General features: G+C 43.9%; 1 protein-coding gene across 2 annotated transcripts in view; it reads right to left on the bottom strand.

Annotated features, from left to right (window-relative positions):
- Nucleotides 1–19628, bottom strand: part of asap1a (ArfGAP with SH3 domain, ankyrin repeat and PH domain 1a) — a 110913-nt gene extending 91285 nt beyond the window's left edge. For both annotated transcript variants that reach the window (XM_061255916.1, XM_061255917.1), the window contains exons 1-3: nucleotides 19372–19628; nucleotides 18796–18882; nucleotides 16827–16953 (exon numbers count right to left, since the gene is read on the bottom strand). In XM_061255916.1, the coding sequence (XP_061111900.1) occupies nucleotides 16827–16953; nucleotides 18796–18854 (186 nt within the window). In that variant the 5' untranslated portion in view covers nucleotides 18855–18882; nucleotides 19372–19628. The remainder of the gene's footprint in view (nucleotides 1–16826; nucleotides 16954–18795; nucleotides 18883–19371) is intronic.
- Between the last annotated feature and the right edge of the window lie 7724 nt (nucleotides 19629–27352).

Genomic DNA, 27352 nt, shown 5'->3' with positions numbered 1-27352 from the left:
AACCCAGAGGCTGGCCTAGCCCTGAGGAGCTCGCCACGCACTGGTAGAGCCATCTGCTCTTGGACTGGAGACGCCATTATCAGAACCAAAGCGCTCTGCGGCGCGTCTGGACAGGAGGAGCTGAAGCAGACCCTCCCCCCTCTCTAACGGCTGGGTAATCCCCCCCCCTCATTGACGACTGCAGCTTTACTGTAGAAATCTGTGATCCACTTTTCAGCAGCACAGCCGCCTCACGCAGACCAGAGCAGAATATCTGAGCAGTACGGCAGTCTGGTTATTATCTGTGCACAGGTGTGGGATGAGAGGCTGGCTGCAGAGGTGTTCTATGATGTTCTCTAGTGTTGACTGCTGTTCTATGGTGTATCTCTATTGTTGCCTGCTGTTCTATGGTGTTCTCTATTGTTGACCGCTGTTCTATGGTGTTCTCTATTGTTGACCGCTGTTCTATGGTGTTCTCTAGTGTTCTATGCAGTTGTCTGCCTCCAGCTACGAGAGTTTCCCTCAGTAAAGATGACCACAACTGGTGATGCACCAGTTCCATTGCTACACAAAACTTCCAATAATCCATCCATCCATTATCCTAACCCGCTTATACTGAACAGGGTCGAAGGGGGGCTGGAGCCTATCCCAGCATACATTGGGCAAAAGGCAGGAATACACCCTGGACAGGTCGCCAGTCCATCGCAGGGCACACACAACATTCACTCATTCACTCACACACTCATACCCACGGGCAATTTAGACTCTCCAATCAGCCTAACCTGCATGTCTTTGGACTGTGGGAGGAAACTGGAGTACCCGGAGGAAACCCCCGCAAACACGGGGAGAACATGCAAACTCCACACAGAGAGGCCCCGGCCGAAGGGGATTCGAACCCAGGACCTCCTTGCTGTGAGGCGGCAGTGCTACCCACTGCACCATCCGTGCCACCACTTCCAATACTACTACTACTACTACTACTACTACTACTACTACTACTACTACTACTACTACTACTACTACTACTACTACTACTACTACTACTACTACTACTACTACTACTACTACTACTACTACTACTACTACTACTACTAATTATTTGCAGACTTGTACATTAGCATCCATCCTGGATGAATGTAAGAATAGCATCCGTACTGGATATTTGTCCAATGTATGTTCACAAAAGCAGGGTGAACAAGTATTGTGCATTTGGGTAAGAAACAAAAACAGCCTATGAATAAATTACCGGCATGTATTATTAAAATAATATCAATGAACAAAGCTGAGCTCATTGTTATTATAGATGTTCACAAGCCATAGCCGGTACCATAGTAACCCGGTATGTAACGGGCTCTGCAGAGAAGGCGAGTCGTTATTAACACACATAATTAAAAATGCATGCATACATAAGCAAAATTGACCCTCCAAATAAAGTGGTGGGTTCTTTAAGCAGGCAGAACCAGCTCTCCACCAAACACCACTCTAAACAGATCAGAGGAAAAAAAAGACAATAGTGCACTCTTTCTCGACCACTCTACAAATCCACTACTGTCCGTATGGCGGTAGCCTGATTAATGTGTCTATGGACTTAACCCTACTGAGAGCAGCACTGTGTGTATGGAGCTCACATGGCTCGGGGTTAATGTATTAATACTGCCTCAGATTATTACCAAGAGGGCACCATCTCGCTGATTGGAAAAACAATCTCTACTTATGTTTCTGCTAAGTCAAAACGAGACTTAGAAATAATGTCCCCCAAAGTAACATTGGGTTTACAGACGGCGCATTACCAGAGCCAGTATAATATCCATATAGGAATATATGAAAACAAATGTATGGTATTACGCATCCGTTTAATGCATTGCTGAACTCACGCTAGGGTGGAATAAGTGCTGAATGAAGACTTTGGGAATTAAGAGATTGCCAGTGAACTGTGGTCATTATGGCGATAGCCCGTAACCAAAACAGAAATTAACAGATCTCCTCTTCAACAACTTAAAGAGACCACCGAGCAGTGGTTCCCTTTGATGCCATCATCAACCGTGTCGGAAAGGGGGGGGGGGGTTGCGCTAAAGTTCCTCCTGGAATAGCGTGACGTCTGTCGGACTTGGGTGTTCCGACGTTTAAAAGGGCCGTGCAGCGTCACTCTGAAACCCCCCCGCCGCCCCCCGTCCCCCCCGACCGCCCACCCGGCACACAGACAGACGGACACAGAGCGGCACTCTGCGATGTATTTATGGGGTGGTGATGACGGGGCGGCCATGACGGGCTACTGGTGGCGGAGGTGTCGAGAGGGGGTGGGGGGGGCGGGGGGGTCAGCTTTGATCGCTGTGTCCCAGACGGATGAAGGGGGTCGGGGGGGATCGGTTATGAACAGCCGGCCGTTTGAACGAGGAGAAGTCAGCTGGCGTGTGTGGGCTGTGAGAACATTTTCTCTGACTGCTCTCGCTCAGAAAATGACTAACAACGCGTGTCCCTGTCGGGAAATAAGAATGTGCCGGGTACTCTGCTTTATCACCCTACAGGGCTTTCTGTTTCAAGACAAATCGCCCAAAAAATCCATTAATACTGATGAAAAATATCTGAAAAATGACTTTTCACTGATAATAAAAGCAAGACCTGGCCTCTGCCTCGTCTTCAGTTTTTAGAAAAATAAGCTCCTGACATTGGCTCAGTGGGTAAGAGCAGTCGTCAGGCATTCGGAGGGTCTAAAACCCAAATGCTCCTGATGTTGGTGCCTTGCATGGCAGCCAACCGCCGTTGGTGTGCGAGTGTGTGTATGAATGGGTGAATGAGAAGCATCAATTGTACAGCGCTTTGGATAAAGGCGCTATATTAATGCCTACCATTTACCATTTCACAATTTGATAGTGGCAAAACTTTTCAAAAACATACCGGAAGATGAAAATGGTTATTCTATGAAAATACAAAGCACAAGAGGCTAGTTAGAAAACGCATGAAATTGACTTGAGGCGGATATGCTCCTGCTGAAGCTAAATAAGCCGTTTCCCAGAATCCGTTTACATTTTGACTGGCCAGCAGCAATCGGGCACACGTCTGACCTGCAGGGGTCGCTGACGCACAAAATGGCGGCGTCATCCTGGCCGAATGCAACCTACCCTCCCCGGGCAACGCCAGGGGGTAATTGCACTGGTACAGATTAAATACCACACTGTGGGGCCCATAAGGATCGTTCTGGAGTTCTTATATTATTTCAGGTTTATGTTTTCATTTGGGCTGGATAGCTCTCTGTGGGCAGTGAAGGATATTTTAGATACATAAGCCTCTTACAGCCTTGCCAGTGTTATAACCTCTGTAGGCATTACACCACGGTTGCTTTAGGGTTGCTTGACATCGATTAAAAGTGACTCCGATCTTCAACAGCCTGAGAGATACCGAGCAGAGCCATGGATTTCCAGAATCCAAAGAATTACAGTAATTTAATCGCGCCATTCAATCTGCGCCGACCGGTATGTCACACTTTCCATGAATTCTCACTTCTCATTCACAGCGCCCAAAGTGAACCACTTCCCTCTCTAAATGAGTTTTTCTTCCTCTGACTTCCTCCGTATTAAAGCGAACCCAAAAGGAATTCCTCAGCGGGGGCAGAAAGATGGCTTCATTACCTCTCCACACAGGCAATAACCGGAGTACTACAGGAGTCAAAACTAATGAATGTTAGCCCTAGACTGCGATCAAACACTCGGCAACTTTGCACTTAAATTTGTAATATTATACCCATAAAACCTGCAAACAAGCACACTAGTGCACTGAGACTCTTGACGTGAATTTTTCAACAATAATAGCCCAAACTAGAAACTTTGCCGGGTAACGACTGAAAAGTTCACCGATAATAAGACTGCATTTAAAGTTACACTGAATACAGCATTTCTATAAACGAAAGACACAACCCAGGGTTTCAACGTGGAGTTATTTTGCAGACTTGCTAACAGGCTATCCGTGTATTTAATGGCAGTTTAAGCATTAACACAACTAATTCACCCAAAAATGCTCCGATGAGTCATATATGATACGTGTCAGGTTTCACAAGGCACATATCATGTATTACCAGGGTTATTGATCGATCGTGTTCTCAGCACACATGACAGAGACTGGAGAGGATGCAAAGCAACAGCCTGTCTGATGATGTCACCAGAACACTCATTTCCACCAATGAGCGTGAAGCATTCCATGTCGCACCACTGAGTCGAATTTTGGCACTGGCGCAGCAGAGAGGTGGTTTTCTCCCAAGCATGAAAATGACATTGGTGCTTTTGTTATCAGGTGGTTGAAATTCTCACTTGTACCAGAGCCTGTATTTGGGGGACAAAGAAGGAAAGCCTTGGCATGCTCAAAGGAAGTAGAAGCTCCAGGTTAGAAACACTATTCGGTAGTTATTTCTGTAGTACTCTTGATTCCCATCAACAGTCAGTCTGGACCAGTAAACTGGTAAAACTGCAGTAAACTCATTGTAAAGACAACATGCTGTTAAAAATGTTGGAAGTAATGAACATTCTCACTGATAAAGACTAACTAGATGAAGCTATTCATTTAAAAAAAAGAGCTCATTGACAAAACATTACTTTGGTTACATCCCCAAGAGTAAGCTTTGTTTCTAAAAAAACAGAAAGCTGCCTTTTAGTGCACAATGGGATCCCAATCCCAGGGGATTCTAGGAGCTGATATTTCAGAGTCCAGTGGAAGAGATCACATCAGAGTAACCAGCATTTGCTACTCGGCGTCAGGCAATCCGAGCAGCCTCGATAGCCCTCTCTTTTGTTCCATCACTGTCATCACGACACCTGCTAGCTGGCCAAAGTCTGACGGACACAGTTTAAGCCAAACTGATACCCCGTAAGAAAACCCTCTCAACAGTCGCTGGGGGTAGGGTGCCGAGTTGCTTCTCTCTCTGGATCAGCCTGCTCCAGTTCTGCCGAGAGACTCACTACGAAGGCTGCAGCAGGAAAACCGGGCCCAGGTTTCAAAAACATTACACTACATTTCTATGCCGTGTCGTCCCCGGCTTATTACGATCTGCCATTACAATCTCAACCGGACTCTCAGCTGGTTTAGCCATATTAACACATACCAGCAGCAATATTAGATGGAGGTCATAGAATTATTGATTGACTGACAGCTTTTGAGGTGTTAAGACTCTTTCCTCTGTTGTACATAATTTATAGTTCCACTGGAAAAAAAAACTAAACTAATCCGGTAACAGCAGCAACAATCGATGTGTTGGGTGAAGACCGGGGCCGGCCGATTGATTTCTTTCATGCGCTGCCCCAAGACAGCAGGCCTCACGTCACATAGAGGCAGCAACTTCTCAGCAGCCTTTAAATCAAGCCCTTCCCGTCCGCAGGGAGAAGTATCCAACTCTGCGCAGCGTGAGTGAAATATCTGTGCTCTGCGCAGCGTGAGTGAAATATCTGTGTTCTGCACAGCGTGAGTGAAATATCTGTGTTCTGCACAGCACTAGTGAAATATCTGTGTTCTGCACAGCACTAGTGAAATATCTGTGTTCTGCACAGCACTAGTGAAATATCTGTGTTCTGCACAGCACTAGTGAAATATCTGTGTTCTGCACAGCGTGAGTGAAATATCTGTGTTCTGCACAGCACTAGTGAAATATCTGTGTTCTGCACAGCGTGAGTGAAATATCTGTTCTGCACAGCACTAGTGAAATATCTGTGTTCTGCACAGCGTGAGTGAAATATCTGTGTTCTGCACAGCATGATTGATAGGACTGTCTGATGCCATCCGCAGTCAGGTGACTGGTGAGCAGGGGCGGGGGCAGGAGAGGATTGATGGGCAGGCTCGGATTGTTCCGGAAGCCTCTCGAGCCTCATAACGTCACTGCTAGGTCGTGAGACCACTAAGAGCCGGCAGCATGAGAGCAGGACCTGCACTGCATCATGGGACGGTTTCCTTACGACAAAGTAGGGGACAGTTCCACACTAGTCAAGCGGTGGTAAACCTCCGACTGAGGGATTTTTTTTTTTTAGTGTGTGTATGAGTGTGTGTTTTCCGTTCCGTATTTACGTTGGTGTGTGAAAATGAGGTCTTTCATGTTGTGTGAGTTTCAATTTGAGTTATAATAGCTTTCAAAATTGAAAATAAAATACACGGTAAGTAGAGGGGAAAAACCCGCCAGATATCGAACCATCAAGGGAAAGCGCTGAATGAGTCGGAGCGCGGCGTAAAACGGGCTGCGTGAACACGAGGCCGTCTCGCCGTCACTCCGACGCTTTAACGACGCTGCGGGAATGTCGTGTCAGCTGCGTCAGGACTGAGCGAGGACAGCGTTCAAACTGGGGCACAGCTGCTCAACATCTCCAGGCACAGGCATTAAACCCAGACAGCCATCTTCTACCCGGCTTCACACCCCTCCCCCACAGTGAAATATTTTGCTCACAGTGCGCTCGCTAGTGTGAAAAACCATATATCTGCAAGCAAATGTCAGCAATTAAACCGTAATGTTAAGACAGATAAACATAACGTGGCTGAATTGATGTCGCTTTAATTACATGCGTGCTTGTAAATGTGTGTGTTTGCACTCAAGTGTGTGTCCTTTTATGTGTGTTTTTGCATCTAAATGTGTGCGTTTGCGTGTAAGTGAGTGTGTCCGTGTATGTGTGTTTTTGCATGTTAATGTGTGTGTTTGCAAGCGTGTGCGTGTTTATGCGTTTGAGTGTTATGTGTACACAGGCATGTCTGTAGCATGTTCCTGGGGGATTCTGTGTATGGTTGACATCTGTGGCTCTGATATTCTCAAGACTAATTTAGTGCCACAGGGGTCAGTGTTTGTGACGGTTCCATATGCAGTGTACTGTAGGGGACTGGGTAACATCAGCAGTCTCTGTGTTAGATCTTTCTTCAAGGCGTACCAGCGAAAACAGGAATAGGAGTGTTCTGTTGCTTAATCGTCGCGTCATGCTGTGCATGAGTGTCTAAGATCAAGCAACAGCCTCAAATATCCAATGAACTGGTTCTAGGGTCTTTCAGCGCACTTGTCCCTAGTTATGGTTATGCACTTTGTTGCACGTCCCTCTGGATAAGAGCGTCTGCCAAACGCCTGCAATGCAATGTGCAGCAATGTTAGGCAGGCAGCAACATTCTCCATCGGGTCCAACATCTCACAAACGCAATGGAGGTTTTGCGCTTAATTTACAGCGCCGGTATGAAGCATCGCAATCCCTCTCTAATCACGTGCCAGCGAAGCGGGGAAGAGAGCGATTTTTACTGTAGCCAGTTTGAAACGCTGGATGAGTCATCGCAGGGCTCCACGCCCCAGTAACCAGAAACCGCCCGACAAAATGGCTTTCACCTGCCATTTTCCATTCCCAAAAAACCCAAGGCTCTGGCCCCGGCTGCGAGCAGCCCTCAAATTAGCCTGCGTACTGCGACGGTGTGCGATTTCGAAGAAAGATTCTGATCACAAAGCCAGAAACCCAGCGAGCAAAGGCCACTGACCTCAGGTGCATTGTGGGTAACCTCATAGCCTGCTTTGAAGCCGTGCCCGGCCCTTGGCCAGCCCTGCAGGTGCACGCTGGCCTATGAAAGTAGGTTAATCCAGCCTTTCACCCCCCTGCTACTGCAGCACTGGATCAGTCCAAGCCCCTCCTCCGTTATATAAACACACACGTTCGAGACGACCAGGTTATTTTTAGCAGTCACGAAACTGAAATCTCAATCGGACGCGACGGCCATTCACATAATGGTTTTCACAATGTGGCTTTTTTGCTTTCTGTTAATATACAATTACCATTCCGGTAGCAAGCTACGGTTCCTATTCCACAGCTGGGAAATTGATATTAGTTTTGAACCACGCGCAGTGCAAAAACTATGCACAAGGGAATACAAATGGAAACTTAACATGAAGACGGCATACTTTTTATAACTTGTGTTTATACACTTGAATTATCCTCTACAATTGTATTGTCATCAACTGCAGCTACAAGCAAAGTAATAACATCATCATTAATACCAACATGTTATCGTGCCTCTTTTGCTACACAGGTTGATTGAAAGCCTTGCCATTAGATGAATATCTAACAGAAATCCTCATACCGCCTTATGGCTACTGGAGACCTAATCGCAGCTATCTTTGAGCAGTGCATCTTCAACCATGAAATGCCTCATACAAGGAGTGAAGTACTTTTCTGAGGCCAGCGGTACACTGTAGTTGCGATTATCTATGCCCAAATGAGGTTTGACAAGGACAAGTATGCGCTGACGCAACACTGTAGTAACCGGAGATGCCACTGAGAGAACAGGACGTACTGTCCCTGGATTTTCAGAGAATCCTTACACTGGGATAAATCACAAAAACCGTCTCTTCTGACCCTCAAAAAATGGCACGGGCCTACTTGCGAAGTGGATGTGGGCAATTCTCACTGCACTTGAACCCAAAATGTCCCACTTCGATAAGGAAGTGAAACTACGGGGAAGGTAACAGAAAGCCAAAGAGACGCTCCTTATGCCAAGGCACATATCCCAGCATCCTTTGGGGGGTTTCATCATTAAAAATGCACCAGGCTTCCCCATGCATAATTCACCAGCAAAGCGGACAAAAGAAGCTCATTAATTAGAGAAATAAGGGAGAGATTCACGCCGCCGGTCGCCCCAGAGTGCGAGGGAGGGCTTCTACGTTAGGCCCGTCACCGAAGGCTCGCCAGACGCAGAGGCGCACCGTGCGCGTGCGCGGTGTCGCGTTACGCCTCCGCCCGAAGACGAGCCGCGCGAGGAGGGGCGCAGGGCGACCGCGTCAGGGTCCCGAACGATGGGGTGTCTCGGTGGCGCAGCCTGTAGAGCACTGACCGCATGCTCATTGCGAGCCGCGACGTCGGCGATTCGAATCCGACCGTCCGACAATTTGTCGCGTGTCTTTCCCTCTCTCTCGCTCCCATTCTTCCTGTCTCTCTATACTATATACTGTCCAATAAAGCTGAAAAAGGCCTAAAAATATCTTTAAAAAAAAAAAGGATCCCAAACGACGCCCACTGCGGACGCCGTTCACGAGAACCACAGGCTGAGCGCTAAATCAGTCGAGAGATTATAAGGAGGACGGACGCGCAGAGTTTATTTTAAAACGCAGTAGCGGGAGAAATTACGGTGACACCGCAGCAGGACTGAAGAATGGAAGAGGCCTCTAGAATATGAACCTTTTTACCCATTAAAAGGTGCCCAAATTTCAGGGGTTTTTGCCTCAAATTGTTCAACTGCATTAAAAAGCTCAAACATGGTCAAATATACAGTGTTAATTCATATATATATATATATATGTGAAATTGGGACCATGTGTCCTCTGTAAGACACAATAGATATAACACTGAATATTTCACTGTGTCAAAATCTCCAGAACAGACCGGTTTTCAGCACTGTGTGATGAGTGCCATCCCGCAAAAAACAAAACGTGCGAAGGTGACAGGTGTGAAATATTATATTCCATAGACGTCTACCAATGGAAACTGGCACAGAATAGCGCATTATCTCTATCGCCATGCCAGCAGACAAGCTGAGGGAAATACTTAAAATGAAGGAAAAAAAAATAGCCTCCTCTGCCAAAGCACACACTTCCTCATTTTATGACAAGTCAGCCTAACTGCTCTAATACCATCCCAGCCTCTCGCTTCCCAGACGCTGGCGTGAGCCTCATCAGATGGGGCAGGAGCCAAGGACGCCTCGGGGCCCGAAAATCTGTCCGATCCTGGCGGAGGGGTGATTAAGTCGCTCGTGACAGCGAGCGGGCGGCTCCGGGAAGCGCTGACAGGCCGGAGTAAACACCCCGAGCCCCGCGCAGCCAACGGGGAGCTCCGGCCGCCCCGGCGAAACCGTCAGGACCGTCGGAACCCAGGAATTTATAATCAGTCTTAAAGAGGGAGGCCAGGCCGAAGCGCTCAGAGTAAACACCGCATCCCGTTATTTACAAGGTCAAAGGCAGTCAAAACCATTCAGGCTTTTCGTGGCACACCTTCAAACCGCCAAGCAGACTACACCCGGCCCTTCTCCGTTCTCAAAACAAGCTACTGACAGCCGTTAAGTGCATCACTCCTTTAATGCCCCCATTACAAACACAGGTTCCAGAGAGATGGTAGATTCTAGAGAGGGTAGTTCTTCAGCCAGCAATATCACTACTAATTAAGCCCCAACCTAATGTCCTTCACAACTTTTAGGAACTGATGAGAAATTCCATTTTTAGAGCTTGATCAAAACATTAAGAGCAATCTGTTGCCTGGTGTGAAACTTCCTCCTCATTAAAACTGATGGATGTAGGCCATCAAGAATTCCCTTATATCAGGGTTTGTGATATATTAACAACCCTCAAACAAACAAGCCTGTGAAAATCTACCTCATTAATAATATGAATATTTTTTTAAAGACCAAAAGCCCTCAATATGCATATACAAAATATTTTCAGTGATTCTAAGGACAGGGTGCATTTTTAGTTGACTGGCACTTTGCTTACCAGCCTACCAGGAGTGAGCACTGCCACTTTAATGTCACCTGAATCCCTGGACATTGTTGCGTAACATAATAAGAACCACAGTCATCCAGGAGGCACCGGGCTTGCTTTGAAGTCAGTTTTCTACCTTTAGTGAATCAGGTAAAGTAAGATTTAATGGGTCACGGAAAGGAGCTCATAAAAATGCAGTTGCAAAGTCAGCAAAAGTCAGGTGGAAGCACAGAAACGAAAGCTGGCCCGTGGGAGCCTTGTCTAGCCTGCGGACCTGGTGTAAACCATTCAGCCAAACTATTCACCAAAGCAAAAGACCCAGAAACTATTTCCTCCATTCCCCAAATACAGAGGGGGTGGGGAAGTCATTAATTGAAGCACCACCCAGATTTAATTTGCTGAAATGAATGCTACTCAGTGCAAATCAGGCTCATATCCACTAATTAATTTTACAGCACCCCAATCCTTGATGAGGGTAAAGCTATGAATCCAGTATCTGAATGGATGGACTCTTGGACTGTAACCATTCCAAAAGCCACAGAGGGACATCTCCCCATGGGTGGGTTTCCACCCTGTGAAAGATGCAGGGTTGAGACAGGGGAGAGAGGGATAACATCCATCAATTTATTCAGACTCCTGCCTTCTGCCGCTTTTTCAAGAGCTTTTAAAGCCATAACAAGATAATGAGTGTATGACGAGAGATAGACGCACTGCTCACTGCAAAAAGACCATGATGCACCTGTTCAACCGCCTTCCTTTGGACACGGTACCATGTTCACAAACGTATCTGCCATTGTTAGAGCCAGGCAACAAGCAACAAAAAACCAGCACTAAGCACATCATATGTGGAGGAAATAGTGTGGACAGCATTGCAGGAGATGACATAAGCTTATAAAAAAGGAAATAACCTGGCAAAATAAGCCCAGAGGTGAGGCCTGGTCAGGCACCGAACACATCAGAGGCTGTTAACAATGAGGAGAATCAGTCAAATATATAAATATCTATCACAAGAATTAGAAGGTGACGTATAGTCTACATATGGAAATATTCTGTCAGAAACCAGTCAGATGGGAAGAGCAAGGTGACCTTAGTTCAACTATTTTATACGTAGACCTTGCAGGGTGCACACCGTACGATAGTTCTTCACCGTTCCTCACTGCGAGATCAAAGTTTCCAAACTCAGGGTGCCTCCCTTTTTTTTCTGGAAAAAACAGGATTCACAGTTCTCTGTTCCTGGTGTAGCAGGAGGAATCATGTGATTCTCTGCGAGATTTCCAAAAACAGCTACCGCTGCCTTGCGCGCACGGAGGCCTTCTCCAACATGTGTTTTCAGTTTACGCCCGTTTCTGAACCCTTAAACAGAAATCCAGATCCCATTTCGGAACCCTTAAACCAAAATCCAGATACCGTTTCTGAACCCTTAAACCGAAATCCAGATCCTGTTTCTGAAGCTTTAAACACAACTCCAGATCCCATTTCTGAAGCCTTAAACAGAAATCCAGATCGCGTTTCTGAACCCTTAAACCAAAATCCAGATCCCGTTTCTGAACCCTTAAACCAAAATCCAGATCCTGTTTCTGAATCCTTAAACCGAAATCCAGATCCCGTTTCTGAAGCGTTAAACAGAAATCCAGATCCTGTTTCTGATCCCATAAACTTAAATCCAGATCCCGTTCTGAACCCTTAAACAGAAATCCAGATCCCGTTTCTGAACCCTTAAACCGAAATCCAGATCCCGTTTCTGAAGCCATAAACAGAAATCCAGATCCCATTTCTGAACCCTTAAACCGAAACCCAGATCCCGCTTCTGAAGCCTTAAACACAAATCCAGATCCCGCTTCTGAACCCTTAAACCAAAATCCACATCCCGCTTCTGAACCCTTAAACAGAAATCCAGACAGGTGATTCACAACATGAACCGTTCTTCATTACTCTGAGGAAATCACCGTAGCCTAAACCACACGCAGGACCAACAAACCTCCTTTCCAAACAGCGGTGCCAATGCCTGCGGTTCTCTTTTTATATCATGCCCTAGTTTTATATATTTAATACATAAATAACATAACCGCTAAGTGAAAGAAGCTAGCGTACAGTACAGGGACACAACCAGCACGCGTGAGATGTTACTGTGTTACTTATTATTCAAAGGAGGAGAAATAAGTTGGGAGATACATGTCTGCGAACAGCAAAAGTGCTGATGAATAAACATGATGTGGAGGAAACTGGGTCACCATCGCCATGGCAATTCACATGTCGGCGCGTTTGCGGCAATTCACAAATTAGTGGACGCGAGTCTAATTGCAAATGCTTGTACTAAGGAACCAGCGATTACACAAAGACGACGTAGAGCAGCCGCGGAAACGCGTCTCATTAGCTAGCCGTGACATTTCATTAGATACCTGTCTCAGAACACAGCTGAAGTAAAAGGGCACAGCTGATTCTTTTCTGGAAAAATATTACGCACCAGATCCAGGTTACACTTAAGGCCTCTATCAAGGAAATTGTCCTTTCAAAGCCGATTAAAAAGATTTGCATGCCTATCTGGTTCTTACTGTACATCTGAAATCTTACCGTGTTGCGAAATTAATCTCATTTTCACACGTCTCAGAATGGCTATCAGCACAAAATTAAGATCTAACTTTATTATCAGTGATATCAATATAATATAAAATGTTGTTGATGTTGGAACATATGAAATTATTATAGCTATCCCCTATGTTTAGTATTTAGATAATGCCATGTGATGGCAGACCTTCAGAAGCCTAACCGTTTTATCAATTCCAACAATCTAATCATCTTAAAATCACTCCATTCGCTCATCTAGACCAAGACTAGGGCATCCAATATTATCCTAAAATGGCTGGTGCAGGTTTTATTGTATCCTGGCACTAAGACACCTACACCCACATCAACCCTTTTAGGATAAGATTGGACACCCTGACACTGATCTACACCACCTGTAAAAGAGCAAAGGACTACAGAAAGCTGCTGAAGATTTCTGTATATCTATACAGCAGGATAAAGTCCTGTGTAAATTTAAAATGTGTTGCTTGGTAACTGAGAGCTAGTGGGATCAACTGCCTTTCCAGGCCCTAAAGCAAATTAAAAATAAAAAGGCAGGAAGGGTACCTTCACCATTACTTAGTAGCTGTTCTTGTAGTTTTGGGTTCAGAAGGCAGAAGCAGAGGACAAAGCACAGCGAGCAATGCTTGTGTATCCTTTCCCATTTATAGTTTAGAATAAAGGCCAGCCAACAGATTATGTATTTACTAGGAAAACGAAAGGATTGGTTCCACTTGATGGAAATGCACAGTTTGATCTAATGCTATGAACAGAGGCATATGCACATTTTTGCAATGCTGAAATCCTCCAAAGAAAATCAAGCCAGAGGTACACACAGAAATAGCTTGTTCCAGTAAGGACCCAGACTGTTTTTCATTCACAGTGGCACCATTAAACGCAAGGGTTCCAACATATCACGCAGAACAGCAAAAACACATAGGCTAGCAATGACCTATGTCATGGGCATAGGGCAGCCTGTAGTGTAGTGGTTAAGGTAAAGGGTGGTTCTAATCCTGGTGTAGCCACAACATCCACACAGCCGTTGGGCCCTTGAGCAAGGCCCTTAACCCTGCATTGCTCCAGGGGAGGATTGTCTCCTGCTTAGTCTAATCAACTGTACATCGCTCAGGATAAGAGCGTCTGCCAAATGCCAAAAATGTAATGTAATATAATGGGCATAGAGGGGCATCATCCCAGCTTCTGTCCTATGAAACACGTCCACAGAAGCTGAATACACAACAACGTTGTTATGCATCTGCTTAATCAAGCATAGCAACTGTCTCATCACAAATCAAGTCAACATATTCTTATTTAATAACACTCATGCCCGAGGGTTAATTGTGCTTTTAGAAAGTTTCAGTACCCCCAGGGACTGTGTGGGTAGATGGGGAATGTCACAACTGAATGATAATAAAATGCTAATTTATGTTAGCGCAACTCATTCGGAGTCATAGGCTTTGTGTACTTACCCTTACATTGGCCAAAAATATACACAACAAATTTGCAATACCGAGTGTGAATTTAATAAAGGAAGGTTCATGGCTCTTTCCCCGCCCTTGGACTCCCACATTCTCACACAACCTCTGCATCGACACGAGGGGGACGAGGGGGTTCAGCGGCCCCCAAACGCCCGCTCCAGATAACTCCTCCCCAAAGGACAGAAGCCGCTGTACTGTGAGCGAGGGAAAGAATAACAGGAGAACCGGAGAACGCAGGGCAGTGCTTCTGCACACGCAAGAGACTGGCTTTGTCCGCTCAACAGCACAAACAAACTGCTCCACACAGTGGAGATTTCAGGCTCCCTCCTGCCCCAGCTGTATGGGTGTCAGTTGTAAGTAACCGACTGTGATATAAACAAACTTCTGGTTCATCAACGCAGAGTCCAATAATTGTGTTTGCCCCTGACAACTGCAACTGCAGGTTAGTGAAATCCAGCAGTTGTCACAGGCTGGAATACTCCATGGCAGCCATAGCATAGAGGTCTGCTGAATCCTGGACCCAGCGAATATGGAGGATTCATGGCTGGGAAATAACAGTGTAGGCTTCACTAAAGGTTAAGAAAACTGGCCATGTCACTGAATGGCTGCAGGTTAGATTACCGGGTAGGACACTGTCATTATACCCTTGAGCGTGGTGCTACAGTATATATCCAGTTATATAAATGGATACTATATATATTTTTTTTTTTTTAAACAAAGAGCTGTTTATGTCAGTCGCTCTGGATAAGAGCATCTGCTAAATGACCCTAATGCAATGCACGAAGAAACCAGACCATTCCAGTTTATGCAGCTTTTCATGTAATACAATGTCAATAAATGGAATCACCTACGCAGCCAATCAGCTGCTTAGCTTTCATCTGACCTTTTCAGGATGCTCACGGCACCACTTGGACGTTAATCGAATGTTCGGCCAAGCAAGAAAAGGCCTCTGACATAGTCTGGACATAAAAACCCACTGGCACAGGACCTCAACCTACATTTTAAAAAGCAGATAGTCCTTCTAAAATTCTTTGAGGTGCACAAAGGACTTCGACGACAACTGACACACCCCCTCCAATTTATTTTCTTAAGTAATTATGTTACAAATAATACATGGTGTGTGAAGTGTATAGTTGGCTGTTTCAACCAATCATAACCCTGAGACCCATGTGATCAGTCTCATTGTGACATCACGCTTGTCTTAACCGCAGTCGCTCCAGTTAAACCGAGGAACGCTTTAACGACACCCAGAAACCAAACTCTACAGATCTCCTGATAACGCTCAGGCAACCTTTGACCTATGCAGGTGACCGTCCAGGCCAAACAATCCATTAACTGTGATGGGCTTAAATGATCAATGATCAATGATCCAATAGTGCATTTCCCAGCAAATGCTGCAAGATATTACTTTTTAGAAGGTGCTCACCCGGAGTTTTTATCATGCTGCAAAACAGTGTTAGCCTAATTCCTTTTAGTGATAGAAAGTGGCCCGTGTATAGTCCTGCACATACTAGCAGAGTCACCAGAGCTATATAATGCAACAGAGAACACATAAATAATTAATTTTAATTAGGCAGAGTTCCTTTTTATCTCTGCCAAAATAAACTAAATGTATTACATTGATATTGTTAAACAAAACAGTTGCTAACTCGCTGAAACCGTTTAAGTAAAAAGCTGACATCCAGCTTAGCGCGCATAAATTGACCTTGCAGTGATATTGGACATTACAGATCTAATCAATGTTATCGTGCGTCCAAAGGAAGGGACTTCCTAGGCTAGCTATTTGCATACAAGTCCAGTTGACATCCTCCGTATCAGCACAGCACGTTATATTCACTTCTGGCACAATGCCAAATAGATACGGTTAGCCTACCTGTCAAACGCTTCCACGATAAAAAAAAAAATAACAGTGACGTGTGAAGAGAGAACACCCCCCGGCTTTTATTCGCGTTTTCTACATGCTTACAAACAACCGTATTGCCTCAACGTGTTTCCAGCCACAACCTTGCTTGTAGCCTACACGCATTAAACAGTTATATTTACCCTCCAACAAGACGGTTCTACACAGCAAAGACAATCAATGTGAGCCTGTTTTTTTTTCGTGGTAGCCTATGCATAGCTACACCGTGCGGTGCATGCATAAAAAATGCGCATCCCTAAATAGAAATTGCACATTAATATGAAACAACGGACGCTTATGCCGCACGGTTGCGTGGGCTACTGGCACCATTATTCGCAGATGTGCAGCTGACCACTCGTAGCCTTCTGAGTTAGCATTCGGCTGTTATTGTCGTAGTGTGCTCTTCGATCCTGTCCTCGTCATCCCCGGGTTAATACGAGTGGGCCCTTACCTCTTCCAGGACATTGACGGTGTTCCGACAGCTCTGCAGGCGGGTAGTGAAGCTGGACGTCGTGGGGGAGTTGTAATCCTCCGTAGTCTCCGAAAGAAACTCGGACACTGAGATCTGATCCGGCATTCTTCCGCACGCGATCGCCCAGAGAGAAAAAAAAAAAGGATGGAGAAATTTTCAGGAAGCCTGAATCATTAACAAACAACTTGGGAAGTGAATGTCCAGACGCCTTCCTCTAAAATAGGAAATGAAACTAAGGGATAAATAGTAGACGCGATTATATAATTTAAATAGCGTAAAGCTAATGTTTTGTATTGACTGGAATCCTTCCCTCCTCAGAGTTTGCTGTCCCCTTGATGATGGGGACTGCACACAATTTCGCTATTCTCCAGTCTTCACCGTTCCCACTATGATTAACTGTACGCTATCACAAAACAACGGTTTAGTTTTGTCCCTTGCTCCACCGACACGCGCTGTGGGATGGGGTAACAGATGTCTTCATTCCGTTTTCCTGTATTCTGATATCCTAGTTACTGCAATGTCTATGTTCTGAAATAAAGGAAATGGTCGCTGAAACCGTTCGTTTCGGTTAGCGGGGTTTTCAGTTATTTTCTCTCTTTTTCTTTATCCAGTTCTCCTCCCGTACGATCTCCGCTTTCTGACACTAGCAGCACGCAAACTCTGCCTTCTCTTTAACCCACCCACCGCCAATCACGGGGATAAACAAGGAAGAACTCTGCGCATGCTTCGGATCACAAACAATAACGCCGGGGCCGCCCCTATTCTGAAATAAAAGCGCAGCAACGCCGAGGCAGGTGCAGCATTTCGCATGTTTCGGGGATCTATTTTTAAACGGGGGCCACAATATTAATAATAATAATAATTCAGGGGACGGTTTCAACTGGTACGGATAGCTTATAACTGCACGTCCGCTCTCTGAGTAAAGAAGGCATTGCATTCGCGCAGTTCCATAATGGTAGGACAAATGAGTCTATAAGGCAGCATTAGCTGCGGGTGGTACCCTGTGCAGGGGGATATGTGCATCCCAACCAATCGGATTGTTCGTTTTGGGTCCTCACTCGGGAGTCTCGCTTCTTTTGTGGGGGGGCTGAGGAAATTAATCGGCTGAAAACCGTATTTCTCTGCATAGCTCTCGCACGTGCAATCTTGCCGGTACATATCAAAACCTCGTATTTATGTAGGACATACCCACTGTGGGTTAGTAGCATTGTGTAGTCGCTGGATATCAGCCTTTACTGTACAGGAAGTCCAGTTAATTTCGGAGCATCGCTCACGTGTTACATTGCAGCGCCTTTCAAGGGGAGGGGGGGTCTAGTTATTCTTATCCAATGGACGCCAGTCATTCCAAATGAGGTAACATGGCCACTCTCGCGTTTACTAACTTAAAAGCTTCAGTTATTGCAACATATTTTTCCGCTGTTAACTTCGGAAAGAATTTAGGCAATAGGAATCGAGGATCTGGTAGCTTTGGGTTGTTTCATTCCAATGTAGCAGATGTGAAACTGTTCCGATAAAAGTAACGGTTTACGGCGAGTTAATAGGCTACACGGCAAGCCCCACGTGTTTCCACATCTGTAAACTGACGTAACAGGCTTCATTCACTAGTTACTCTCTCGACTGTATCAGTGGATTCAATGTTGCAATTGCACAGCCTACAGGCGGTAAGTTGTAACGCATGCAAAATCCAATTTGCAAGATTAGTGTTGGCAACTTGTGTCGAAAATGGAAACAGCCTACATTTAAGTTGCCTACAATCGAAATAAATACTGTATACATATTTCAAATTATTTTGTCTATTATTTGGGCATGTTTAGGACACATTACTATAACACACATTGTACAAATTGTGGTAAGGTCCAACTGAGTGGATGAGTTTAAAACGTAGAGAAAAAAAACCTATATACCATTACTATAAAAAATTGGAAATCAAAGAAAATAGTGGACTTACCGGCTCCATAGGGAATCTTTTGACGAAAAACTTGATAAACGGGATGCTGATGATCTCATGACTTTATAGTCACCTTAGTAACGTAACCTAAATTAAATAAACATAAATCATGTGAGTACTTACGAAAAGCTTGCTCCTTATTGCTGTTACAAATGGACTACGTTAACTAACATTTTAACATTTAAGTTTGTGACACTATTCTATTAAGTTAGACCTTAGTGCGAATAAGCGAAAATAGGTGGCTAATAAAAACAAACAATTCGTTATAGCCAAGTATAAACTAATCTTATTGATAATCCAACTGTGTGCAGAGTACAATGAATAGCTGTGGAAAGGCATCCTTCCCATAAATAACGGTTTCACTGGGGCTGTAGCATATTCGTTCAGACAGACATATTTGGTTCGATTAAATAGGCTATAAACCGATACATTAAAAGGTCCCATTCGTGCAACTATACTGCGCACACCAAGTTTAAATACATAGATAGGCTACACGAGGGGACTACGGCCAATTCGAAAAGCCGTGGTGTTTTAACAGTGAAATAACAGCCACGCCTAATTTACTCAGTAACTTACCGAGACTGCTGCAATTCCGACCGCAACCCGCACTTTGTACAGTAAATCTAAACCCCGTGGTTTGTCGAAGAAAGGTAGAATATATCCAAAAGGCACCATAGTCAGTTCATTTTGTTATGTGTCCCGTAAGCCAGCGACAGCAGATGGGGAGAAATAACGCATTCATTTGCTGCCAAAAGAGTTAAGGGAAAGAGCAGTGATTTCTCGCCATATGGGTCCCGCGGATAGATCAGCAGTCCCACACGGACAGGAAGGGAAAAAAACCACCATGTGAGCAGGAGGGGAAAAGAATGGACAGGATCTGGGGGGCTAACAGAACAGGAACTGAGGAAACCCAAAACTGCTCAAACAGGAAATCTGAGATATGGGTAAACACTCGCCAGAGAACTACGTGTCTTCCTTCGTCCTTTTTTTTTTTTTTTTGGGAATTGTGCCGCGGGATGGCGGTTTTCTCTTATTTCATATAGCTCGAGGAGTCAGCAAAATAAATATTAGTATTTTACAATATCTTGATATGTAAACATGCTACACCAAAGGGGGGGTCGTAAAGCATCACAAACTAAACGGATTCGGGTGACCCTGCTCTTGTTGGAGAGGACAGAATAAGAAATCGTAGCTCTTGTGTGTCAAGCTGAAGTTTTGTGGCGTCTGTATTTCATCAAGTGGGAGAATTCATCAATCAGTAAAAAGCCCCGTTTCCGCTTCTGACCTCTGCAGAGTGGAGCGGCGCCAGCAACAACACCACTTGCCCCCCCCGAACTGATATTTGGGAAATAGGATGATTCAGTTCAATTTGATATGTACAGCGCTTTTCACAGAAACCCCTTAGAACGAAAACAATACTACAGCTACTGTGAGGTTACACTGTAGTTTAACTGAAGCACAATGCAGGTAAATATGCGGTATACGAGAGTTTTAGAGTACTAAACGTAACGAAACGAAACGTAGTAACGAAACCGCATTATAACTGCGATAATAATAAAAAGAAGCAAATGTGGCCAAAATATGACATAATACTGTATCACTGGAATAATTACAATCGTAACAACAACAGTTGAACTGCAGTTATTGGTTGCAATGGACATTATCACAAACATGCTTCACAGTGGAAATACAAAAGTAAATTGGGGGTGGGTGGAGCAGGCCTGAACCTAGAAGCTAGGTCAAAAACTCCCCAGTGGGAAGAACAAAACTCCCCAATGGGAAGAAATGGGAGGAACCCAGCTATAGAGGGGGAGCCCATGCTCTGTAGGCCCTGGCTTGCTCTGGAGTCGTGTCTTATTTTCGTCCTTCATCTGATGGATAAAATATGGAAAGGTGAAAGCAATGAGGCAGAAATTGTCAATCAGCAGTCAGATCTGATGATGTAAGGGAGGGAGGGACAGTTCACAGTGTTCGGACATGGCCTTGGTTACTGTCCTTCGATGTCCGACCCCTGTCCAGTACCTTCAAAACACCAGACTCAGCAAGTTTGACTGCCAATTCAATCAGGAAATTTTAATTCTCCCAATTTGGTATTCAAACTAATATGAGGGTAATTGAACAGCATGATGATTTCTACTGAGTACCAGTAGTCAACTACTTCCTCTGCCAAATTGCATTGTGGGTCGTTTGGAGGCAGGTGATTCAAGCCAATTCAAGTATTGACTGACCGGCAAGAAGAAATTGAAACATCAAAATAATGTCACTTCATAAAGTGTTGGGTCCGGAATCCGGAATTCTGCTGGAGGACTATGACACATCAAATCACACATGATGGAAGTCGGGAAAATCTGTCTTGGGCATCATTACAGAATATCCTTTAAGGGTCTGATTGTGTACAGATCTGCTGACTGAAAAGGCCATGTCATACGGCTAAGTACAACTGAAATGCTTCTCAAACTATTGGACAATTCTTCCTCTCTGAACATTGGCAGCTTGAAAGACGCCCTTCTCTGTAAGAAAGAAATGTGTTTCCGTGGGGCAGAGATAATCCCTCAGTACTATTAATGGACAGGAACCTTACCTGCAAAGGGTGTGAGTACACCCGACATGACAGGAATATGAGCTCACAGCATTATGGAAATAATTGCCTTCACTGTTCACACTTAGTTTTGTTTATTTATTTATTTATTTTACAAACCATATATCATGATGCAGGCTAAAGCTTTCTAGAACCAATCAGATTGCAGGAAACTGACACCATAGGTTGTAAGTTTCCTTTTTAGATACATCTTGGGCCAAGAATAGCACTTTTCACAGTTACATTTTTCACCCGCTAACTGTGTGCACTTGGTCATATTTATACCTGTGCCTGGGTGTGTGTGCGTGCGTGTGTATATGCACATACGCACACATGGTGATTTACATTTTATACTTTATTTGTACTTGATTTAAAATGTATTTTTATTATCTAAAAATCTTCCGTGTTTATTTTTTGACAATGCAGTATCGGTCTATGAAGACACTCCTAATTTGGCTTCCAGTATTCAGTTTCTTTGCTTTCAGTCCTGCATTGCTTTGGTCGTTATTCTTTCCTGTACAGCTGTGGCCCAATTTGCTTGTGTGGCCAGTCCCATTGCTTCCTGCTGTCTGAAGACTGTAACATCTTTACCATAGTCAGCATTACTGTTGCACTGCTAAAGGCAGTGCCTTTAACAATTGATTGTGTATCTGTGACACTTAATGAAACATTTTAAATTAAGGACTGTAATTTAAATGAGCTCGTTTAAAACATACATCAGCATACGTTTCCTTCTCCGACCCAATGGCTGAATTTATAATTGTGTGGTGAAATTAGAGTTTTTATTTTTCTTCAGAACCGGTCCCGGGGTGGTCTTCAACGGGGGCAAAATGGCCGACGCCTTCTGGAAATAATGTGCGTCTGCGGAAGGTGCAGCGAAACGACGGGCCATCCGAGACAGCCCGCTGGAAGAGTGATCTGTCCGAAGGGTAACGTAAGGCCGAGGATCCACTCAGTGCCCGCGAACACAGTGCGTCTCATTAAAAAACGTGCTGACACCAGATAATAACAGACACCTCCCCCTGTAAAAAGCCCATTCATCCCATCAGGATAAGCTATTAAGACCAACTGGGGTGGGGAGGGGGGGGGGGGGGGTGACGGGTGACATTTCCTGCCACAGATAGAGAGAGAGAGAGAGGGCTGGGGGGTAGGGATTGTGATTGTGGCCGTGTCCCAAACCTGTCGTGTCATCTCCGCAGCCAGAGACAAAAAGTGCCTGCCTTTGAGGAGTAGAGAGGGCCCAAATTGATCCGGCACGCAAGGTGAATTTGCGAGCGCTGTTCTGCGTGTTGTTCAGCCGCGCACGCGCGCAGGGTGGGGGGGGGGGGGGGAGGTGCAGCGGCGGCTGAGGACACTGCACCCGTATGCAGGGCGGGTAGCGGCCGGCACAGGGAGCATTCTTGTGTCTGTGCCAGGATGACGCTGTGATGCTATGCTGTGGGAATGTCACATGCCTGCTGAGTTAACAATGAGCTTTAGGTTTTAGTGGGTTCTTGGGGGGGGGGGGGGGCTGTCAATCACTGAAGCATCTGGAAAATTCTTCAAGCGCGACGCGGAATCCAGCTGGTTTCAGAGGGGATTCGGATGAAGCGTCTCATTCCGGGCTCACGTCTTGGTGGGACATTGCTTTGACTGGCATCTTTGCCTTCTGCACTGTTCTGTACATACCGTGGCATATTTGGGCACTTTAGTTCTTCAGATCAGCCGATACTGTAACTACCTGCCCAGAAACACAGGATTAAGAAAAAGGGGAGGACAGATAGGCCTCATGAAGTCACCAAATTGTTTATGGGCAATCTTTGATATATTGAAGCTTGATAATCAAACCATTAAATGGGAAATATTCTACAATAATTCTATAGGGCCTGGATTTAGTTAAGTAGTGTAACTAGGCAAATGCAGCAATCATAACATTAACTCACAAATGAAGAAAGAAATTATATTTACATTTGTCCCTAAGACAAACTTGCCATGTAAGACACATTGCAGTAAGGCAGTGAACGCAGTGATGTATTAAAAACTGGATACTGTGATAATAATTGTACAGTATTACATACATATAGAAATAATACATTTGATTTGAGAAAACAACAGTTCCTGAACTCACTGTAACTTAATCCATTAGATGTTTATTGAACATCTAGTCTGTTTTGGTTTAATGTGATTTGGCTGACTGTATGTCATTTATTTTGATTATTTTATTTATTTGTTTAAACCCAGCAATTCATTTGTAGGGGTCTCTGACCTTAATCTCAAGAACTGGATATACTGTAACTGTATATGTCAAAACCATTCCATAAAAAGGAAATACTTTTAAAATTATTTATTAAAATACTTTAATTTGAACTTTTACCTTTATTTTCTGCTTGGTCTCTTAGGCAATGAGTGATCTCATTATATCCAGGAGATAGGGGGGGGGGGATGGGGATCAGGCAGGCCAATCAGTGGGATTCAGTCAGGACTGAAGTTCAGCGGAGAGCCAGTGGTAATCCTACTTCAAAACAAGAGGAATGGCTTGCTTGTGATCTTGCCGACTTTTCAGGTTTGTATCAATGTCATTAATACTCTGTAAAATCGGATAATTGTATTCGCTTACATACAGTCCCAGTAATTAATGAATGTTTTTGGGAATGTATTGAAGCATTGTCTAATCTGTGCATTTGAATAATAACATTTGATTGCTGATTTTAAAAAATAAAAAATAATTGAGGGTAATTCAAAAACAAAACAAGGTGAGTGTTTACTTGATGACTGGTGAGTCAGTGGGCTGATGGTCATTTTTCTTGGCCTAATAATGGTGGTGGGGTATTTTGGTCACGGTAAATTCCGGAAGATTCCGATATTGATTAGCTGCCTCCTGTCCTACTGCTGTGAAGCAGCACTCAATTGATTATTTTTTATTATTTTTATTGGCAAAACGTCTCCTTAATTGCCCAAAGGAATGCGTTCTTGCGCACATCAAAGCATTCGTCTACAACAGCGAGTATTCTTCTTAATTACGCTGAGCTCTCCTTGGCCAGGCAAACAAAGACAGCTGTGTGCAGGAGGAGAATTAAACAAGGATTTGGGGAAATTGCCTAATCGTATAGCTAGAGTCACACAGTCTGTGGTATCTTACTACCAGTTCTACAGTCTTGGCTCATAAGACGTAAGCAGTAGGGCAGTCTGGTTAAATCTCCTGAAGCATACGTAGATAATGATTTATTTAAAAACCAAGGGATTATAGTGAGGAGAAGTGGATGTCTATTCCCTGTTTATTTTTCAAAGGGGAGGGAGGGCAACCTTAATAGAAGACGTCACTAATATGGGATTCGCACCACAAATAATGTTGCTGGCTTTTCTCTGTGATGTTGACAACAAAAAATATGTTCATATGCTTTATACAACTGTAGTTCCACTGCCAATAAAGTAGCCAGGCTTGCCATCCACAGTGTCAGGAGAGTGTACAGGATATTGAGATGTAATGATGTCGAGTTGCATGTCCATGTTTCAGTTCCTGTTTGTTGTTAGGTAAAAGGAGAGAATAATACTGTACAGAGAAGCATCCTGACTCAACTGGGGGAAAAAATACTTTGCTATGTTACTACACAACCACATTATATTTATTTGTATGCACATATCAACCTAAGTTGTGAGACGCATGTTGAACCGCAAGCATAAACAAGGTCCACAGCCCCAGTGTCCTGTCCAGCTGAAATCTCTAATGGACTCTAATATCAAAATGGATGCAGAGGGATCAATAGCGGCTAAAGTGAACTTATTTACCCAGGCACACCCGCGTGCTTCTGGATGTAGTGCACGGCACGGGGCAGAGATACACGTGTGATTAGAACCTGTGATGTTGTGAATGTCGGGAAATGTGTAACATTTTGATTGACTGAGATATTTTTACCATGAAATGCTCCTGTCATGATTTCTGATAGATTTCTGTGTGATTTGTGTATGGAAGAGCTACTGGACCCAACAAGCATCTTATAGCAGGAAATCACTTCATATATCATTTGCAAGTTTTGGAAATGTAATTGTGTGAACAATGAGCATTGTTGTGGCCCTCCCTTTAGACATGCCCCTCAAAGATGTGGTCACTAAATACAAAACACGCCCTCTAACAAGGGCGTGTTTGTTTTCAATATACAAAGAGCTTAGCCCAAAGAATGGCAAGACATGAACAACATTTTATGAACAAAAACATGGAATAAGGAGGACTCCCCCAGTCATCGAAACTTGTCTTTCAAGTCAGCCTCCAAGGCTGTGGTTTAATGTTTTCCACTGTTTACAGCAGTCAGTGTATTTTAGGGAAAGCAAACTTAAAAAACAAATAGAGATGAGGGTACACTCCACTGACTCCTCCACTGGTGTGTGGTAAAAATCTCCCAACCTGAAATTTCCCAGAAAAGGTTTCGCCTCAAAACATAAAGTGTCCATAGAAAGGGTTCTTATTAAGACATGGATGTCATGAATCCACTCCCATAAAACTATACCATAAGGCTATACCACTCTGGTTGACTTCAAACCAAATAATCTGTTCTGCACAAAAATAAAAATACAACATAAACCTATTGAATTTCTTTATCTTCACATTCTTTAGTTCCTGTTCTCAACTCTATCTCAAGATGTGACACTTCTTCATCTCTTTAGAAGGGCATGTGTGTTGGTTGCATAATAATTCTGCTATGTGTGCCCCTTTTTACCACTCACCTGGATGGAAACATGAATTTATATATTTATCTTTTTGAGGAGATATCTCAAAGCAGTTGTATCCAGTCATTTATGCAGATTGAAGACACACCCCTTCAAGCTGCACATCTCCCCACCCCTCTCTACTGTACCTCCCTGTAATTTCTAATCAACTATGTTGGCTGTTATTGTAGTTCCCACAATTGTGCATATGTGTTTCATTATTCACTTAGATGGTTTTATTACTACTTTCCTTTGGCTACGTTTACATTTACATTTACATTTTAGTCATTTGGCAGACCGTAACCTGTTTATTGTTGTACGTGCATAAATATATACTTTATTATTCAGAGTGTTGTGTTCCCTAAAACCGTTTTATAGATATAATATATAATCTGTTTTCAGATTAAGCTACAAAGCCCAAGTCTTTATCTTTGTGGTCATTCCTAGCACTTAAACTGTACTTCCCTTTATGGTCTTTTAGCGCTCTTGTCCCTGGTTATGGTTATGCACTTTGTTGTACTTCCCTCTGGATAAGAGCGTCTGCCAAATGCCTATAATGTAATGCAGTGTAACTTCATCCAAAAATTCCAAAACCATAAAACTATTTTGTTTGAGTTTACAGCAGAAAAACTAACACTAGAGACCTTTTAGAGATTAAAAAAAAATTAAATTCCCACTTTCATCACAGTTCAAATACATATAATATAGCTAGACCACTTGATATAAATGTTTAAAATATTATCACACCACTAAATTACAGTGGGTTTCATTAAGAAAAGAAAATAATTTGACGTTTGTGTTGATGGGAGAGCCATCTGGTGGCCAATTCGGGAATATACACTTGAACGTTTCACTTCCTTTGTGGGTGTACTGTACACATACAGAAGTAAAAATAAAGAAACACAACAGTTTTTCAACAGTGATATATTCTGTTGCTTCTGTAAAGGTGTGGGCCACATTTATTGGAATTATTTAAGTGCACGTAATACCCTTAATGCAGGGATGCACAACTCCAGTCCTGGAGGGCCGATCTGCATGCTGGTTTTTGTTCCAACCAGTTAATTTGAGTTTTCTGACATTGTCCCCATCAGAGCCCAATCAAAGAAGCGATAGTCTGCAATGACACCTGAGACTGAGTTTTACACTTTCACCAGGTAATTCGATTGACCTTTTCATGGTGAAGTAAAATTGTATGCAATTGCTTATACAGGCTGGATTGGCCACACATGTTGGTCCAACACCCTATTCAATTAATGTACATCAGTGTTTCAATTTATTGTTTGCTAACTGCAAGTTATT

Source organism: Conger conger, chromosome 9 (assembly GCF_963514075.1).
Source record: "Conger conger chromosome 9, fConCon1.1, whole genome shotgun sequence".
Classification (NCBI taxonomy): Eukaryota; Metazoa; Chordata; class Actinopteri; order Anguilliformes; family Congridae; genus Conger; species Conger conger.
The sequence above is the reverse complement of the archived record's forward strand: the minus strand, read 5'-3'. Positions and strand labels throughout refer to the sequence as shown.